Below are 20,715 nucleotides of genomic sequence, written 5' to 3' on the forward strand. Positions count from 1 at the left end.
CAAATATGAACATTGTCCAAAATACAAAATACCAAACAATCCCTTCTCCTAACTATTGAATGACTGCTGTTTCTTTGTCTATTACAACTTTAGACTTGTTCTAATCTACCCTCGCTACAGATAAAATTAAAATTCCCAACCATAGGGGTGCCTGGGTGGCTGAGTTGGTTGAATGTCCAACTCTTGGTTTCAGCTGAAGTTGTGATCTCATGGGACCTCATGGGCTCTGAAATAAGCAGGGAGTCTGCTTGAAGACTATTTCCCTCTACCACTCCCTTTACTCCCACTCTCTCTCTCTCTCTAAATAAATCTTAAAAAAAAAAAAAAAAGACTCCCAATCATAGAACTACCCCTACTTCTTGACACCATCCAGAGCAAAACCTCATATTCTTTTTTTTTTTTTTTAACACTTATTTATTTATTTATTAGACAGAGAGAGACAGCCAGTGAGAGAGGGAACACGAGCAGGGGAAGTGGGACAGGAAGAAGCAAGGCTCCTAGTGGAGGAGCCTGATGTGGGGCTTGATCCTGGAACGCCAGGATCACGCCCTGAGCTGAAGGCAGACACTTAACGATTGCGCCACCCAGGCGCCCCAAAACCTCATATTCTTAAACCCTCCCCCATATCACCAAATGTTATAAGAAGTCTTTTTTTTTTTTTTTAAACCCTTTAGTATGGGTTTTTGTTCACTGCATCAAGTAATAAACCCGAACTGTTCAACCACAGGTGAGTTCCTGGTGATCTCTGCTGGGAGGGCATCAATACTCGTTATATTAATTACATAACATAAGTTAATACTGGTTCCTTACTGTTTCTGCACTTGAAAGGCTATGGTAATAAACAGTACAGAATAGAACAGTGAGTTCCAGTCAAAACAGTCTAAACCAGGAATTGCAAGCTCAAATAACTATACTGGCTAAGGGGTAACAGATGTATGATTTGACCAGGTGTAACACTAGAGATAAGGCCTATGGTAAGGTATAGTGAGTGAACACCCCAGTTACAGTCTACATTACTAACATAGCTGGCAGTGACCAGTGATCACTGGTCTAAATATTTTTAAGTTCTACGTTAGTTTAACACACGGTTTTTCTTCTTTCATGATCTTGAACAAACTGATTTATTGAAAGAGCTCAACTTAACTATTAAGCACGTTAGCAATTTCAGAAATTTGAAAACACAGGAGAAAAATACAGTGACTAATTTTCCTCATAATCAATTTAACTTCTTTGAGCTTAAACTGAAGAGCCTTTTCTAGCAGTTGGTCCCTAATCATCAGATCTTCTCAGGTTCAATGAACTGCTTTCTGTTTTCACCACAAACTTTCAATTCATTCTTCCAGGGCTTTTTGACTCAATTAAAAAGAAAGGCCTTATTTAACCTCTCTAGCATTCCCCTATCAGAACTATCTGAGCTATTCTTGCTGGTTTCTCTGCCTTATAATTTCCTGGCTTTCTATTTTCTGTGCTCAGACAGATGAATTAACAACTAGGTTAGTCTTCATTTCTTTTATCTCCCTTTCCCTACCAGCTTTCCCAATCAACCACCTAGCAGAATGTTTTAATCATCATCCTCATTAGTCTTCTCAAGAAGCATAGGCATTTGAACACAAGAAATAATTATTTCTCAAACACTAGTTGCTTTTTGCAATGACTTGGGACAGCAGCATGGTGACTTTTTATTTCTTTAAAAAACTAACAATAAAGCAAAACTTTAGCCACAAAAGGAAGAGCAAATTAAACTAATTTACATTTCAGAGCAGGTGCATTTAGATATGAGTTTAAGACAAAAAGGAGAAAAAAACAAGCAAACAAAAAAAAAAGGCAAGGGACTGATTATGACACTTAAAACATAAATAAAAAGCATAAAAGAAATAGAAGAAAAAATAGATAAGTCAATTTAATTTTTAGTGAAAATACATTGTAAGATTTCACTGACAGCAATCACTAATGTCATTCTCTTTCTGGGTTTGAGTGCTTATCTTAAATCTTCTCACCATATATAAATTATTTCCAACTCCTCAAAAACACAGGCTGATACAATCACATGAAACAGGTTTTCAATATAATCAACAAAAAAACTGCTGAAACTAGAATAAAAAAAGAGAAACACTACAGTCCAATAGGTTGTCATAATTCCAACACACTATTCTTTAAGAAGTTGCATGGAAGTCTAAGATATTAAGGATGCTGCTGCATCATAATTGCATCATCCTCAATTCACAGCAATAAATCCAGAGTTAATGTATTTTTCAGGAGATCCATGCAAGCATGTTCATTACTGAGCCAAGTATTATTTTCATACCATGAATAGTGGTAGCAGTTTGCCGGCCTTTCCCAGGTGCATACAATTGTATTAGTAATAGTCAAGATTACTTCAGATCTCTTTCCTTATACTTTAACATTTTCCATTTAAAAAAATCAAAAAAGTAGAAAACACCCTTTTGGGATGGAATATTAAACTTGATGACCTCTAATATCACAATTTCATACTTCTGTAATACTATGGAGTTGACTTAACTATTAGCATATGGAGAACTACAATGACAGTGGATTAAATTCTTTGAAATTTATCAATACTTGTCACTCTAAAAAAGCACCAAGGATTGAAACTCATTTCAAACTGCCCTTAAAGAGAAGTTTCAAACTGAAGAAATCTATTTAACCTAAATAAAATCATGAGGGGAAAAGTCACACAAATTAAAAACCAATTGACCTGACTCTTCAAAATGGCAATGTCATGAAAAACACAAAAAGATGGGCAAACTGTTCCTGATTTTAAAAGATTGAAGAGACATTACTGAATGCTATGTCATCTTTAACTGGGGGATGGAGGGAAAATAGCTAAAAAGGGCATTTTTAAGCAACAGGGAAAATGTGATGTCAAATTTCTTGAAGGTGATAATGATATTGTGGTGGTTATGTGTAAGGATTTCCTTGTTCTTGGGACATGCTTCTTCCAATACTTAAAGATAAAGTTCATGTCTGCAACTTAAAATTTTAAATAGGTTTACCAAAGAGAAATTTTATATAAGCAACAACATATCTTTTCCCTGAACATATTTAAATTCATATATATTTTTAAAAGAGAAAAAAAGCAAACATGGCAAAATGCTAAAAGTGGGTGAATCCATGAGTGTTCTGTCAATTTTTATGTAGGCTTTTTATTTGGCTATGAAATTTTTGAAATAAATTGGAAGAAAACAGGATATAAATGAATCCAATCTAAGTAGTAATTAAATTCTAAATTTATTTAAAAAACACAAATTTTTCATATCACAGGAAAAAAAAATTCTTTTAAGTAGGTTCCACACTCAACATGGGGCATGAACTCACACCCTGAGATCAAGACCTGAGACCAAGAACTGAGATCAAGGTTCGAATGACTGAGCAACCCAGGTACCTCCAAATAATGGCAAATTTTTAACCTGAAAATTACATGTTTCAACAGAAGTTTAAAAAATTACAAGTTTTAAACTAAAATTTATTGGCTATTGACAACTAACACCCAGTACAGCACTAACCACTATAACCTTCCCTGAACCTAGAATGAATTGTGAACACATTTACACCTCCTTAAAAAGGATTTAATCCTTAAAACAGAAGTATTAAATTGATGACCTTTTTACAAAATATACAATTATTTGATATTGATTGCCCACAACTAAAATAATTAGGGTTTAGTAAATGAAGGCATGCAATAAACACATAAATTTTTTTATTTAGAGTAATTTTTTTTATAGAAATGGGTAAGCACAGTTGTAAATTCATTAAAAGTTAACTACTAATTGTGAAAAGAGGGTGATTATCTTAATCAGTCCTAAAGTGGTTTTCATAGTAAGTCCTAAAATGTAGAACTGATATGATAGAAAGATCACTCCTGTATATTCATATCATCAAGACAAAAAATAACTATGCAACCAAAAGCTATGGAATATGATTGCTAGCCATTTACTGGTGCTACTGCACTAACTTTTTGGGACTTGTTTATAAAATTTTTTCCAAATGTTATAAAGAATTATTTGAATATAACTTAGATTTAGTGTTTGTTGAAGTCTTATCTTTTGGCAGACCATTTAGTATTTACTCTCTTGTGATTTTTTTTTTTTTGCAATTATGTAAGAAATACATGTTCATTCTAATTTTCAAGTCTCTACCTCTCTCTCTATTGGACCAAGTAAGCACTTAACATTTCAGAATATACCACACTGTCTTCAGTGTATATCAAACTAAGCCTAGATTATACGCAGCAAGAGAACACTGACCATGTCCTTTTATTTCTCATCAACTGTAATCCTAGATCATAATACAGTACTCGGCAAAAGGTGGTCTTTCAATAAATATTCAATGATGTTCAGTATATTTATAATTTGCACAACTTTTTTTTTAACCTTTACCACTATAACGTAAATATTCCATGCCAGTATTGATGAAGCTACATTTAACTCCCCTTTGTGGCTATATATAAATAGCATAATCAACAGTGGACACTACAGTTAATAGTTTCTCATCATTACAAACAATAGGACAATGAATATATATAAATACATAAACTTAAGGATACATAAGTATATACATGCATGTATCCACAGCATTTTAATTAAAAGGTCATTTAAAAGTTTTTGCATTTATCTCCACATTGCTTTAAACTATTGTATGTATAAGTTTTATATATATGAAAGTTAATATGATAACACTTTTTAATTTTGTATTTTTGTTTGTTAACACACAATAGAAATTGTAATAAAATTACATGTTCCTAAGTACAGAAAGCCAGGGGAAAAAATCTTACCATTCTTGCTGACATCCAGTTCCCTGAGATTAATGAGATTTGCAATAGATGCTGGTAATGTTGTTAAATCATTGTCTGGCAAACTCAGTTTGTGTAGAGACTGACAGTTAAAAAGTTGCTATTGAAACAAGAGAAGAAAGGATTTTGATTATTTAAGTTTCCCTAAATATTTCATTTATTAACCTTTAAACAAATAAATATTATTAGTGTGGTTAAACTGAATGAATTATACTTACATAAATACCAGAAAAGATCTCTTATTGTTTCATGCTATTATGGATCTGAACACAATTGAACTACTTAATCATTTACATCCTCTTACTTCTGCCCCAAGCAAAATGCACTCAGTAAGAATAACTATATGTTGTATTCTTTGTTAAAGTAGTAAAAAATAAGTGGCTATTAAATATGGCAAACTTTGGAACTTGTATTTCAGGCACCCTTATTCCAAAATGAAAATTTACATAAATTAAACCCAAATATGTACAATTGACTTAGAAGGACTGAAAATATTTAATTCTGATTTGGGAGGACAAAAAAAAATAAAGGAACAAATACATTCCTATGCTAAAATCACAATAACAAAATGTATTTAAAATAAAATATATTTAACCAAAAGTGTTGGTAAATGGGTCACTTCTACATTCCATACCAAAAAACTGTATGGAGCACAGAGAATTTTTAGGGCAATGAAAATACTCTGTATGATACCAAGTCACGGATACATTTCATTATACATTTGTCCAGACTCATATAATGTACAACACCAAGCGTGAACCATACTATAAACTATGTACTTTGGGTGATGATAATTTTTCAACATAGGTTCATCAATTTCAATATAAGTACCACTCTGACAGAGATGTTGACAATGGGGAAGCTATGCATGTGTGGGGATAGTGTAGGTATATGAGAAATCTCAATTTTGCTATGAATCTGAAACTGTTTCTAAAAAGCAAAGTGTTTAGAAAACCAAACAAAAAACTGTTTATCAGGATGACTCTGAATAAGCCCTTTTTAAGAAGAGCATTCTCCCAAAAACTGAAAGAAGTGTAAGTGATTCAGTTATCTGCACTATCACAGCAAACCTCTCTCTTTTCTACTCAATCACCAGGCTGAGACCCTAATAGTGCTTATTACAGAAAGGGACTAATCTTAGACTTCCAAGTTCTCCAGAACAACCTAAGTAAATTACTTTCTAAAGAACAATATATAAGGAAACAGTAATTACAAAGCACCTTATTACAACCTAGGGAAGTAATTCATAAGTATGCAACCCACAGTCTTTAATATTTTACCCACAGCCATATATAGATTTCTTTATAAGACAACCCTGGATGGCACTGGCTTTCCAAATGCTTTTACTACTAGCCACCAAAGGAAAAGTCTTTTTCAAAGCACTGCCACCCAGTATGTATACACACAGACACAGAAACTTAACACATATATTTCATGCAGCAATGGATATATGCAACACACTGTACTTTCCGTTCTGTTTCAGTTAGGGTCGCCAGATGAAATACAGGATGCCTGATTAAATTTGGATTTCAGATAAAAAATGAATAATTTTTTAAAAATATTTTATTTATTTATATGACAGAGAGAGCACAAGCAGGGGGAGCGGGAGAGGGAGAAGCAGGCTCCCCACTGAGCAGGGGGGGAGGCTTGATCCCAGGATTCTGGGATCATGACCTGAGCTGAAGGCAGGTACTTAACCAACTGAGCCACCCAGGTGCCCCAATAATGAGTAATTTTTAGTAGAAGTATGTCCTATTTACTGCATAAAACACACTTATACTAAAAAAATATTCATTATTCATCTAAAAATTATAATTTAACTGGATGTTCTCTATTTTTATTTTCTAAATCCACCAGGGCAAATAATAGTTCATTTTTTGGAAATGCCACACATATATTTATGAGCCATGAACACATCTCCATCCAGTTTTGATAAACACTACTGTATGAGTAGTAAAACATTCTAACAAATTACAACTACTGCACAAACTGAGAGTTGCTGGAGGGGAGATGGGTGGGGATAGGCTAAATGGGTGACGGGTATTAAGGAAGGAACTTCTCATGTTGAGCACTGGATATTATACGTAAGTGATGAATCACTAAATTCTACTCCTGAAACCAGTAGTACACTAGATGTATTACATGAAACCAGTATTACACTAGATGTTAACTAACTAGAATTTAAATAAAAATTTGGGAGAAAAAAAAAAGGTACTGCAGCTTTTCCATAATAAATAAGAAAATGAACTGAGAATGAAGAAGGATTTTTAAGGAAAAAAAAAGTAGCCACTGAAAAATTTTAGCAAAGGAACTGATAATGTGAGGATATTTCATGGCAACAAAACAACTTTCCTCCTTCTAGTTTTTCTTAGATTTCAGAAATGTTACATCCTCCAAAACCTTTCCAAACCAACTGAAATGGGGCAAACAGAATACTACCTCTAAAAACCTGCTTAATAACAAAATTATTAGGTGCCAACCAAAAGGACAATTTATTCTTCTCAATTACAATAATGTAGACCAATGTCTTACGAAAACTAGAAAAAGAAAACATGAATTTCAATTTTTGTCTAGCTAAATCTATTATTGGCTGCAGAAATCGTGTAGTCTTACCAAACATATTTAATGTCCATAAAAAGTGGACATTAAATATAAAATTTTAACTTACTTGCTCACTCAAGCAATTAGCTTGAAGAAACAAAGATTAAAATTCTATTTTAAAAAATTCTGGGGGTGCCTGGTAGTGCAGCTGGTTAAGCATCTGACTCTCTTGGTTTTGGCTCAGGTCCGGATCTTAGGGTTGTGAGATCGAGCCCTCTGTAGGGCTCCACGCTCAGCACAGACAGTACCTGAGATTCTTTCACGCTCTCCCTCTGCCCCTCTTCTGCTCACACGCTCTCTCACTCTCAAATAAATAAATCTTTAAAAAAATTTTTTTGATTCTGTTGTACACCACAAGATAAAATTAAACCAAAAAAAAAAAAAAAAAAAGGAAACAATGGAAACACAAATATATTGGCAGCATTATGGCAACAGTGGGGATATCAAAATTTCTTGCATAAAAATAACCAAAGACAATTCTTTAAAGACAGTATTAACATACCTTTGGAAGCTCTTCAATCTGATTAGCATCTAAATAGAGCTCCTCCAAAGTTTTCTCAAAAGTAAAAATCTCTTTGGGAACCTGTTCCAAACTGCAATGAGAATAATCAAGAGTAGTGACAGTCTCCTCTTCCCCTCGTAGACAACGACATGGTACCAACCGCACAAACAAACTTCGTTTTGTAGTCATTTTTAGACACTGCAATATTCAAATAAAAATAAATTTAGTTAAAACATACATATTATAACCAAAAATTTTTCAAAAAAAAATAATTAAAATTCCTTTATCACAATCTATATATCAAAGATAAGTACCTCCTTCTTTATACTCATCCAATGGAATACATTTAAACATTGTTTTACTGTCAAAATTTATATAAATTTATATATACTGAATTTCAAATGAAACTCAAGTACTTCTATACTTTAAAAAATGATATTAAATACCTATTTATATGCTTCTATAAGAATCATGCTTTATGAGTCTTGCTTACTCTAAACTAGAAAAACCCTAATGCAACAAAGATATTTCTTTAATATCTGGGTAAGAGCTATTTTTTAATTAAGAATTTGGGGGCGCCTTGGTTGCTCAGTTGGTTAAGCATCTGCCTTTGCTCGCTCAGGTCATGACAGAGCCCCATGTTGGGCTCCCTACTCAGCAGGGGATCTGCTTGTCCCTCTCCTTCTGCTCCCCCTTTTCATATTCTCTTTCTCTCTCTCAAATAAATAAATTTATATATATATATATTTAAAAAAAAAAGAATTTAACTATACCCAGTTTTGAGTAGGTAGTAGAATTGCAAAGATATTTTCAGGTGTCCCTTAATGAGCCATCAGAATCATCACCCCTTTAACTTTCCAAGGCTCTTCCACATCAAAATTTCAATACATGCTAAGGGTATTTTGTTTCAATTAAATATTGGTCTTTTAATTTTTCTGAAGAGCTTATAGGTCCTATATTTGTGTAAGGTTACACATTAGAGAATAAACTTGCTTCAATAAAGTACATACAGACTTCACTGTTTCAAATTAAATGGGAGAAAGGTTTAATTCTGAATTAGTGAAAATTCTCCAGGCTAATTTTAACCTATCCATAGGTTAATTCCAACTAGTCTAAGATTATATTACCAAAGAAAAGCCTACTTCAATAAATAAGAATGACTGCTAATCAGTTAACAACTCTTTGTAAAATATAAATCCTTGCCTTAATCACAAGACAAGTAGAGTAACAATACTTCTAACCAGGACCAAGACTATGTTGAAGCCAGTGAGGGAAACTGCCTCAAGCACAAAATAGAAGGAAGCACCAAAAAACTCAGTAATCAAATATTTTAATGCATTATTTTCAAAATTAAAATCACTGAAAAATAATCTGTTTATGAACAAAATGACTAATTCTTAAATAAAGACAGGATTGGTATTACCAATTTTTTTCTTTTGCCTCAGGCTTCAATATGGCTCTGCAAGGCACTGCTACCAACTTCTATTTCAAATTATATGATATTCTTAAGGTGTTTGACAACTAAGTATTTCCCTTGCAATCTTTTTAAAAATAAGACTATTCTTAGTCAATCAGCATGTGCCAGGCGCTGTGCTAAGTTTTTTAGATAAAATACATGTATATTCTCATTTCATCCTCGTATATCTAAGACATGTACTATTATCCCTATTTTTCCATAAAGAAACTGATTCTGTGCTCTTACTGCATTATACTACTTCTCAATACATAAGGATATACTTGAACTCAGGTTCTCAAAATGATCAAAATATCAATAGGCCTTTTAGGCACTTCTTTAGGGTTTACAAAATTAAAACACTGAAGTGGTTCAGAACGCACTACTCCAAAGTATGGTACCTTCACATACCGAATACTTTCAACTGAAAGAATGTGAGAAAACAGCAGAAGCAGGAGGTCATGCTGGCCTCCCCTTTTACTTCTCCACTGAAATAGGTCATAAAATCCTCATGTGAGATGTGCCTTCCTTATATCTGGGGAGGAAAAGAACACCCCAATCTCTCAAGAATGGAGAAGAATCCTAATAAATGGGCTTTACTAAACTTCCCCCAGTTTACTACACTTAACTCATACTCTGACCTATCGTATCTGTACAAGTCTACACTCTTCATCAAATCTAGCATAAATATGCTAAGTTTTAATGGTTTCTTTACATCCTTACCCCTCATAAAGGCTCCTGTGCTTCTTAAAACTTATCTGAAATAAATTTGCATGCTTTCTCCTGTTAAACTGTTTTTGTCACGTTAGTCTTCAGACCCAGCCAAAGACCCTAAAAAGGTCAAGGAAAAATCTTTCCTTCCCNNNCACTACGACGTCAAACATAAAAGTTTCTATATAAAATCTTTGTCTTACGGGAATATAACACATAACATGGTGATTTCAGTTAATAGTAATAATATTGTACCACATATTTGAAAATTGCTAAAAGAGGAGATCTTAAAAGTTCTCATTCCAAGAAAAACAATTTCAAACTACATACGGTGATGGATGTTAATTAGATTTATTGTTGTGGACACTTAGCAATACATACATATACTGAATCATCATTATGTTGTACTCCTGACCTAATATAATGTGTATGTCCATTGTACTTCAACAAAAACAAAAAAACTTCGTCAACAAAGAAATATCCAAAAAAGTTTACTGAATGTTAATTAGTAATCCTTATTTATATGTAAGTGTGTTTTACTTATAAGAATACACAGTTTTGTTGATCTAATAAGAATTTCATTGCTAAGGGGGAATTTAGCTTATCCGTGTGTATTTGAGATCCCCAAAATAAAAGATTCCAAAAATGAATATGAAATTTCTTGCTCAAGAGATTCTAAGATTTCAACGTCAAGAGATTCTAAGATTTCAACTGATAATGGGTTAAGAGGACACTTAAAAACATCCAATATGGTAGCCACTAGACATGTGCCCATTTTAATTAAACCACTTTTAACTTAAAATTCAATTTAGATCAAATAAAATTAAACATCTAGTTTCTCACTCTAAGCCCATTTTAAAAGCTCAACAGCACCATATGTGCTAGTGGCTACAATACTTAGTAAGAGAAGACAGAGAACATTTCTATCGGTACAAAAAGTTCTGTGGGACGGTGTTGGTTCGATGTCTGAAAATATTCTGGTTCATCAAATTATAAACATTGTATGCTTATATTTATATGACAGTACCCAAGAACTTGAAAGATACGGCCTAAAAATTCCTGAATCAAAATGGATTTGGGAGTATAATTACTAGCTGAGAATAAAGGGCATGGAATGTTTACTACCAAATATACGTAATTTAGAAGAGTGTATTTGTTTTAGATGTTATCATCTGTGCAGCACACTTGAAGCATAAGGCAATTTACAAGACAGAGTAATTGTTAATAAAGCTAAGATAACCTCCAAGGTTTTTTTTTGTAGTGATAACCATAAACACATCATGTTGCAAACAGACAGATGGTCAGAAATTGTAAAACTTCTCAGAAGAGACAATGAATTCAGAAAAGGAAATTAGATACTCTAGGAAACAGTTTACATCTTAAGTAAAAATTTCCTGTTGACAGAGGCTATGAAGAGAGCAGTTCAGATCTTTGATTAAATTCAGTGGGCCCCAAGCCAATATAAAAATGGACCCTAATTTAGCAGACTAAAACTGCTGATTGATAAGAAAGGAGGGGGAACTTGATTATTGAGGGTACAGGAGGTAAATACCGTATGAAAGAGAAATAAATGCATAATAACAACCAAAGAGATCCTCCGTTACACAATTTTATACGGAAGTAAACCAAAGGAAGCCTGGCCTGTTCTCAAAAGGAAGTGATCAACATGGGGAATGTTCATTAGAATTTTACTGTTATGATTAAGTAAGAGCCACTTTATTAACCAGACTTAACACGGGAGACATAAAAATATTGTTATAAAATGGAGAAAGAGAAGTCAACTAAGAAAAAAAAGGCATAACATTAAGCCAGACACTTTCTAAAAAAAAGAAATTAAAGCTACTTACCACTGGGTTGAATTTATCTCCCTGATGTTTCTTAATTGAGCCAACATTCTGTGGAAACCAAAATAAAGAAACAAAATTAACAATAAAAATAGATCTTTATGACTTTAAGCGATCATCTCTTTTAAATTCTTATTTGCCTCAAAATGTAAATTATAATTCTCAAAAACTCACTACTGTAAACACACAAATATGCTAACTTCTAAATACATAGCTAGCTTCTTAACCAGTCACTGGATTGTTTTTAATATATTCATAAGCTATGGTGAACCCTCATCTAGATCAAATAATACCCACCTAACATTAAAACCCCATTTATTTGAACCTACTGAGAAACTTTAATAAAGTTCTTCCAAGCAGATAAATTCAAATCACCAATTATATTTAAATTTAGTTTTTTTAAAAAGATTTTATTTATTTATTTGAGAGAGAGCAAGTCAGAGCGAGCAGGCTGAGGGAGAAAGAGGGAGAGAGAATCTGAAGCAGACTCTGTGCTGAGCGTAAGGTCCGACTTGGGGCTCAATCTCATGACTGCAAGATCATGACCTGAGCCAAAACCAGGAGTCTGATGGTTAACCAACTGAGCCACCCAGGCCCCCTAAATTTCATAGTTTCGGATGGTTCTGTGAAGCAGACAACGGTAACGGCTGATCAGATTCTATTCTTCCCTTTATGGAAATTTTACTTTCTCTGGGGCGGTAATGGACCCAGCTAAATATCCAGAATTGAAAGGCTCAAGGGGTTGGAGGACACAGTTGAGATCAGTGACATATTAAGTCTGCTTTGGGGATGGAATGGGGTTGGTTATGGGCAAACATTTGTTTTCCTTATCCAGGGATAGATGTAAACATGTTTACTGCTGCAACAACAATCCTATGACCATAAGTCAACAAGTGTGAGTATTAAAAAACAACTAATAAGGCTGACAAAGTAGAAAAACAAAACAAGTTGGGGATCTCTAAAAGCACTGCTGAGCAACTGGACCAATGTTAACTGCTGCCTTCTTCTGGATTTCTTGGTATGTAAGAAAACTAAATTCCCCATTTATTTAAACCATTGTGAAGTTTTCTGTACCTACAGACATATTACAAAGTGGAATTTACGTACTACATATTACAAAGTGAAACAGCCTAAACCCAAAACAGTAACATTAATAAAAAGTATACACATCATAATCTTTTTATTAAAAATTTCGGTAATATTAATAAATATTAATATTAATACTTCAAAATTTTACAATTACCCTAAATTTATTGGGTTATTTTTCTCTTTGCCAAATGGTTTCAGTACTACTGAGTTGTTTAACCTTCCCCACAAATTCTACATATAATACATGTCACAAAAAATACCTGTGCATATAGCAAACAGAGATGGTCATGAAATTATTCAACATACTCCTACATAAGTAATAATCTGGTAGAATGGAATTGCCAATAGGCTGAAACAGAACATGGCAACGGAAGAGCAGGTTGGAGAGAAGAGATATGTGAAAACTGTATTTAGAAATGGTAGTTTAAAATACCTGAAAGATGTCCTAGCAGGATCTTTGGTAGGCAGCTGAATATGGGCATTCAGAGATGTGGGGACAGATCTAAGCTGAGGATAAAAATTTGCAAGTCATCTGCTTAGAGATGTTAGTTAAAGCAATGAAATTACATGAAAGCATGAAGAGCATGAGCATAGACACAAAAGAGAATAGGTTCAATGATTAAACCCTGGGATAATACAAAAATACAAAATATAAAATTAAGAGGTCAGAAAATAAGGATAGAACCAAAAAGGACACTGAAGAGAAACAGTCAGTGAGTCAAGAAAAGAAAATGATACTGTAAAAATAAAGTGAAAATGTTTCAAGGAGGAAGAAGTTATCAACTATGTTAATAAGAATTTGGAATTACCACTATGTAGCAAAGGTCATTGACTATGACCTTGTTAACAAGGTCATTTAATGTGGAGTGGTAGAAACAAAACAAAACAATTCAAGAATACAGATAATTCAGGTAGTTCAGCTATAAAAGACATTAGAAAAATAGAGCAGTAGCAAGAGTAGAATATGAATCAGGAGTCACAACATCTGATCTGTAAACAGATAGGAATAATCGAGTTAGCAGAGTCCACTGGTAAATTTTTATGAAGAGATTTGGGCAACAATTCATAGACTGTCCTAGCAAGATGTCCCACCAATAAAAAAGCTGTATATGAGGAGGAAAACAAAAAACATACCTTGGGTGCAATGGTTTAACTAGCCAAATAAAACTCACAAAGGGTATTTCTCAAAAATACAGGTTACTGTGCCTTCTTTCTAGAGATTCTTTTTTTCCCCAAGATTTTATTTGTTTGTTTATTTACTTGAGAGAGTAAGCAAGCGAGTGAGCGTGAGAGTGGGGGGAAGAGCAGAAGGAGAGGACCAGCAGGCTCCACCCTGAGCATGGAGCCTAACTTAGGGCTTGATCTCACGATCCAGAGATCACGACCTGAGCCAAAATCCAGAGTTGGATGCTTAACCAATTGAGCCACCCAGGTGCCCCTCTGGAGATTCTTATTTTAGAGATTAGATATAAAACTCAAGATTCTCTATCTTAAAGTGCAGATGTAATTCTTTTTGTCCAACATTCTCAACAATCATCAATACATGGTCGATCTTATTCTATTTATGCTCAAACCACCACCTTTTCTCCCTCCCAATTCTCTACTATTATTTTGACAAACTCTCAGCTTGGGTATTACTGTAACAAGTGAAAAGTGAAGTCACTATAAAGGTTTTTAAAAATATAGTATGTTACAGGGCACCTGGGTGGCTCAGATGGTTAAATATCTGCGTTTGGCTCAAGGCATGACCTCCTGGTCCTGCGATGGAGCCCAGCATTGGGCTCCCAGCTCAGTCGGGAGTCTGCTTCTCCCTCTCCCTCTGCCTGCCTCTCTTTGTTTTTGTGTCTCAAATAAATAAATAAATAAATAAATAAATAAATGAAACAACTATAAAAACACAGTATATTTCCCTATCGATCTAAAAATACAGTATATTTTCCTATCAGTATGATATACCCAAGTAGATTTGAGAGAAATTTTAATGTTGAAGCAATCTTTCTATATGAGTTCAAGAGTTAAAACGTACAACAAAGGTTCCTCAGGCATGCCCACAGCTATTAGTTGACACTCAGTGGTTGTTTAAGGTCATTTTAGTTTAATCATGGCTATCACAATGTCTGTTAATCTATATTTGGTATACCTGTCCTTAGTACTGAGTTATTTAATGGACCCTATTAACCCATTACAGGTAGGTACATGAATAGTAAACAATGAAAATACTGATATGCCAAAAAAATAAGAATAGAAAGGTAAGAAATTTATACAACAAAAAAAATTATAAATGCTATGTAAGAGCATGTGATCCTGAAGGGCAAAAATCAGCAACTGAATGTATAAAATGTGCTATGCCTACAACATATACAGCAACAAACAGCTAAGTTCCACACTAAGGGCTATAAGACTAACATCAATGTCTGAACCCTACTGGCCTGATTCTAATCCAGTAGAAAGCTGAGACTTTCTCCAACATTGGCACTACTAACCCAACTTTCAAATAAAGTAGTAGACATACATATTCAAGTTACTAAAGCATGACACATTTGCAGAAATTTCCATTTTTACATTTCTACAAATTACTTACATGATGAAATAGATTCTTATAGTTTGGAAACTGTAAACATCTCTGTGACTAACAGCAATGACAATGGTGAATGCAAGTGGCAAGAGTGGGCACCCTTGTATCGTTCCTGATCTTAAAAGAAAGGCTTTCAGCCTTTTTTTTTTTTTTTTAAGATTTTATTTATTTATTTGACACAGAGAAAGAGAGCACAAGCAGGCGGAGCAGCAGACAGAGGGAGAGGGAGAAGCAGGCTCTCTAATGAACAGGGAGCCCAATGTGGGGCTCAATCCCAGGGCCCTGGGATCAAGACCCAAGCCAAAGGCAGATGCTTAACTAAGCCACCCAGGCGCCCCAGGCTTTCAGCTTTGCACCACTGAGTAGGATGTTAGCTATGGGCTTGTCAAATATGGCTTTTATTACATTGACATATGTTCCTTCTATACCCACTTTCTTGAGAATTTTTATCATAACTGGATATTGAACTTTTGTCAAATGCTTTTTCCACATTTACCAAGATGATTATATGATTTTTATCCTTCATTTTGTTAATGCAATATATCACGCTGACTGATTTAAGGATGTTGAACCATCCTTGAATCCCTGGAATAAATCTCACTTGATCATGATACATGATTCTTTTAATGCACTACTGAATTCAGTTTGCTAATATTTTGTTCAGGAATTTTTCATCCATGTTTATCAGGAATATAGCTGTGTAATTTTCTTTTCTTGTGGCATCTTTGTCTGGTTTTGCTCTCAAGGTAGTGAAAGCCTCATAAAGTAAGTTCGCAAGACTTCCCTCCTCTTCTATTTTTTTGGAAGAGTTTAAAAAGGATAAGTATTAAGTCTTCTTTGAATATTCACCAGTGAAGCTATCTAGTCCTAGCCAGAGCAATTAGGCAAGAAAAACAAGTAAAAGGCATTCAAGCTGCAAAGGAAAAAGTAAAACTGTCACTATTTATAGATGACAATAGCATATATAGAAAACTCTAAAGGCTGTAAGACATTAATGAAGGAAATTCAAGACACAAATAAATGAAAAGCTATTCCATACTCATGAACTGAAAGAATCAATACAGTAAAATGTCTATACTACCCAAAGCAATCTAAAGATTCAATACAATCCCTATCAAAATTCCAATACCACTTTTCAAAAAAAATATGGTCAATTAATTTACAGCAAAGGAGCCAAGGATACACAAGGGGTAAAGGACAGTCCCTTCAATGAATGATAGTAGGAAAACTAAAGTCACAGGCAAAAGAACGAAACTCGACCGCTATCTTATATCATACATAAAAATTAACTCAAAATGGATTAAAGAGGGGCGCCTGGGTGGCACAGCGGTTAAGCGTCTGCCTTCCGCTCAGGGCGTGATCCCGGCGTTGCGGGATCGAGTCCCACATCAGGCTCTTCCGCTATGAGCCTGCTTCTTCCTCTCCCACTCCCCCTGCTTGTGTTCCCTCTCTCGCTGGCTGTCTCTCTCTGTCGAATAAATAAATAAAATCTTTAAAAAAAAATGGATTAAAGAGATGAACCTGGGGTGCCTGGGTGGCTCGGTCAGTTAAGGGTTCAACTCTTGATTTCAGCTCAGGTTATGATCTCAGGGCCATGAGATTGAGCCCCATTGTCATGCTCTGCACTCAGCAGAGTACGCTTGTCCCTCTCTGTCCCCCAGCTTGTGTGTGCTCTCTCTCGCAAATAAATAAAATCTTAAAAAAAAAAAAAGGTGAACCTAAGACCTAAAACCATAAAATTCATACAAGAAAACACAGGTAGGTAAGATTCTTTACGTAGGTCTTGGCAATGATTTTTGAATCTGACACCAAAAGCAAAAGTAAGTTAAGTAGGACTACATCATACTAAATAAGCCTCTAGTACAGCAAAAGAAACCATCAATAGAAGGAAAATGTAACCTACAGAATGGGAGAAAATATATACAAGTCATAAGGGACTAATATTCAAAATACATAAAGAACATTTACAACTTAATGACAAAAAAATCCAATTAAAAAAATGGGTGGAAGATCTAAATAGACACTTTTCCAAAAAAAAAAAAAACAAAACCATACAGATGGCCAACAGATGAAAGGATGCTCAACATCACTAATCATCAGGGAAATGCAAATCAAAACAATGAGATATCACATCTCATATTTTAGAATGGCTATTATCAAAAAGAAGAGAAATAACAAGTATTGGTGAAGATGTGGAGAAAAGGGAACCCCTCTGCACTTTTAGTGAGAATGTAAATTGGTGCAGCCACTATGTAAAACAATATGGAGGTTCCCCTCCCCCCCCAAAAAAAATCCAGCCATATGATCCAGCAATTCCATTTGTGGGTATTTATCTGAAGAAAACAAAAACACTAACCAATAAAGATATATGTACCCCCATGTTCACTGCAGTGCACACACACATAAATATGATTCAGTCATAAAAAGAATGAGATCTTGCCATCTGCAACAACTTGGATGGATGGATATTAGGCTAAGTTAAATAAGTCAGACAGAGAATGACAAATACCATTTTATCTTTCTTATATGTGGAATCTAAAAACAAACCAAAAAGCCTCCTAGATATAGAAAACAGATTGGCGGCTGCCAGAAGCATGGGGTGGGGTAGGGGGGAGAAATGGGTAAAGGGGGTCAAAAAGTTACATACATACATACATACACACACACACACACACACACACACACACACACACACACACACAGAGTCTTTCCACCACTGCAGCAGAGGTCTCCATGTGCTACTTTCCAATCAACACCCTAGCCAAGGGAATCTGTCCTGAGTAAGAGTGCTATAACATTTGTGTATAAGTGTTAAAAGAATGCAGGCTTTGGTTCTCATGGATAAATACATGGAAGTGAAACTGCTGGGTCACAGTCTATGTTTAATTATGTAACTTTTAAAAGTTGTTTTTGGGAGTGGTTTTATCATTTAACACTTCCAGAGTTCCAGTTACATCTTTACCAACACTTGATATTCTCCAGTCTTTCTTACGTAGTAGTGCGTGCATAGAAATAGCTCACTGTACTTTTGTTTTGCATTTCCCTAATTACAAATGGCAGAGCTTCATCTGTACTTAGACCTCATTTAGATGATAAAACACTGGACTTCAAGCCTTGATACTCTAATGGGATAAAATTTCTGGAGAAGAGAGTCATCAAGGCACTTGGATGGCACAGTTGGTTGAGCAACCGACTCTTGTTTTGGCTCAGGTTGTGACCTCAGGGTTGTGGGGTCAAGCCGTGCGCTCAGTGCAGAGTCTGCCTGAGTTTCTCTCTCCCTCTCCTCCTCTTCCCAACACTGGCATGCTCTCGCTCTCTCTCTAAATATATATTAAAAAGAAAAAAAAAAGTAGAGGGGCTCCTGGGTGGCTCAGTTGGTTAAAGTGCTGCCTTCGGCTCAGGTTTGGATCTAGCCCCTCATCAGGCTCCTTGCTCAGCAGAGGAGTCTGCTTCTCTCCCTCTGCCTGCCACTCTCCCTACTTGTGAGCTCTCTCTCTAACAAATAAATAAAATCTTAAAAAAAAAAGTGAGGAGTGATCGAATTTTGTATATGGGAGGAAAGTAAATTAGAGCAAGAGAGCACACTGTATTGGAAAACAATTCTCCCTGAACATCTCACATTTCTGCACGGTCTGAATTCTCTGAGCACTGTCATTTACAGGCAATTTAATATGTTTGTATAAAGAGACATTCCAAGATAATAACGCTTAGCAAAATTAAAACAGTCCGACATCTTCTCCCAAGAAGATGTGCTTAAATTCCAGAGTAAAGATAAGGTTTCTGTCTCTCACTTTCAGAGGAAATGACACAGACTCTCATTGCCAGTGGTGCTATGTAAAATCAGAGTCTCCCAATTTGGGGTTCCTCTTCTGCAATGCACACTACTGCCTGTGCAGTTACCATTTGATCCTTACTATGTAGCCCTGTGAAGATTAAATCTGGGGTCATTTACACAAAACATGCCCTGGATGCTGCTTTTGTAGTGAGTAATAAACTCTGTCTCTCATCTAGAGGTTGTGTGTCTTCTGACAGGTTAACATACCAGCTTGTAAGGAGGGGAAAATCTAGACCCTTCACTGTTTCTGATTTAACCAGTGTAAATTTTAAGAAACATGTTGAGGCGCCTGGGTGACTCAGTCAGTTAAGCATCCAACTGTTGATTTCAGTTCATGTCATGATCTCAGGGTGGTGAGACTAAGCCCTGTGTTGCACTGGGTGTGGAGACTACTTAAGATTCTTTCTCTCCCTCTCCCTCTATCCTTTCCTCCACCCCCTGCACTCACTCTCCCTCTCTATAAGAAAAAAAAGGAAACACAGCCACCGTGTTTTATACCACCCAAGATCAAAAGACTGAGTCTATTTCCCCATTACTTGAATTCGGGCTGATCTTGTGACTTGCTTATATGGCACTTTGTCGTGGAAATAACAGTAACTATGCCTCAAGAAGATTTAAAACCATCACCTTTAATGCTAAGTGAAATAAGTCAAGCAGAGAAAGACAATTATCATATGGTTTCACTCATTTATGGAACATAAGAAATAGGAAGATCGGTAGAAGGAAGGGAAGAATGAAGGGGGGGGTAAACAGAAGGGGGAATGAACCATGAGACACTATGGACTCTGTGAAACAAACTGAGGGCTTCAGAGGGGAGGAGGATGGGGACTGGGATAGGCCGGTGATGGGTATTAAGGAGGGCACGTATTGCATGGTGCACTAGGTGTTACACACAAATAATGAATCAAGGAACATTGCATCAAAAAAAAAAAAAACATAAATAAATAAATAAATAAATAAATAAATAAAACCTCCACCTTCACCTTCTTTGAATGTTGCCCAGAGAACATGATGTCATAGAACAGTGTAGGATAAAAGACCACAATGCTGATGCACAAACTCAAGAGAAATATAAATTCCTGTTATTTTAAGCCATCGATCTTCCTAACTTTAACAGCTATATTAGTTTTTCCAAAGAGGAAACTTTACGCTTTGTTCATTTTCTTAGGGTATGTTCTCTATTTCATTAGTTTCAGTTTTTTCTATGTTTTCTGCCTTTTACTTATTTTGAATTTAATTTCTTTTTTTCCTCTTAGGGAAAGATTAAATAACTGATTCTAATACTTTCTTCTTCA

The 20,715-nt window shown here is 35.0% G+C and overlaps 1 protein-coding gene across 5 annotated transcripts in view; it reads right to left on the bottom strand.

Moving 5' to 3' along the window:
• The window catches only part of ERBIN (erbb2 interacting protein), a 121,798-nt gene that overhangs the window by 67,184 nt on the left and 33,899 nt on the right, over positions 1-20,715 (bottom strand). For all 5 annotated transcript variants that reach the window (XM_040622223.1, XM_040622224.1, XM_040622221.1 and 2 more), the window contains exons 2-4: positions 11,925-11,972; positions 7,914-8,111; positions 4,793-4,910 (exon numbers count right to left, since the gene is read on the bottom strand). In XM_040622223.1, the coding sequence (XP_040478157.1) occupies positions 4,793-4,910; positions 7,914-8,102 (307 nt within the window). In that variant the 5' untranslated portion in view covers positions 8,103-8,111; positions 11,925-11,972. The remainder of the gene's footprint in view (positions 1-4,792; positions 4,911-7,913; positions 8,112-11,924; positions 11,973-20,715) is intronic.

Source organism: Ursus maritimus, unplaced genomic scaffold (assembly GCF_017311325.1).
Source record: "Ursus maritimus isolate PB19 unplaced genomic scaffold, ASM1731132v1 scaffold_5, whole genome shotgun sequence".
NCBI lineage: Eukaryota > Metazoa > Chordata > Mammalia > Carnivora > Ursidae > Ursus > Ursus maritimus.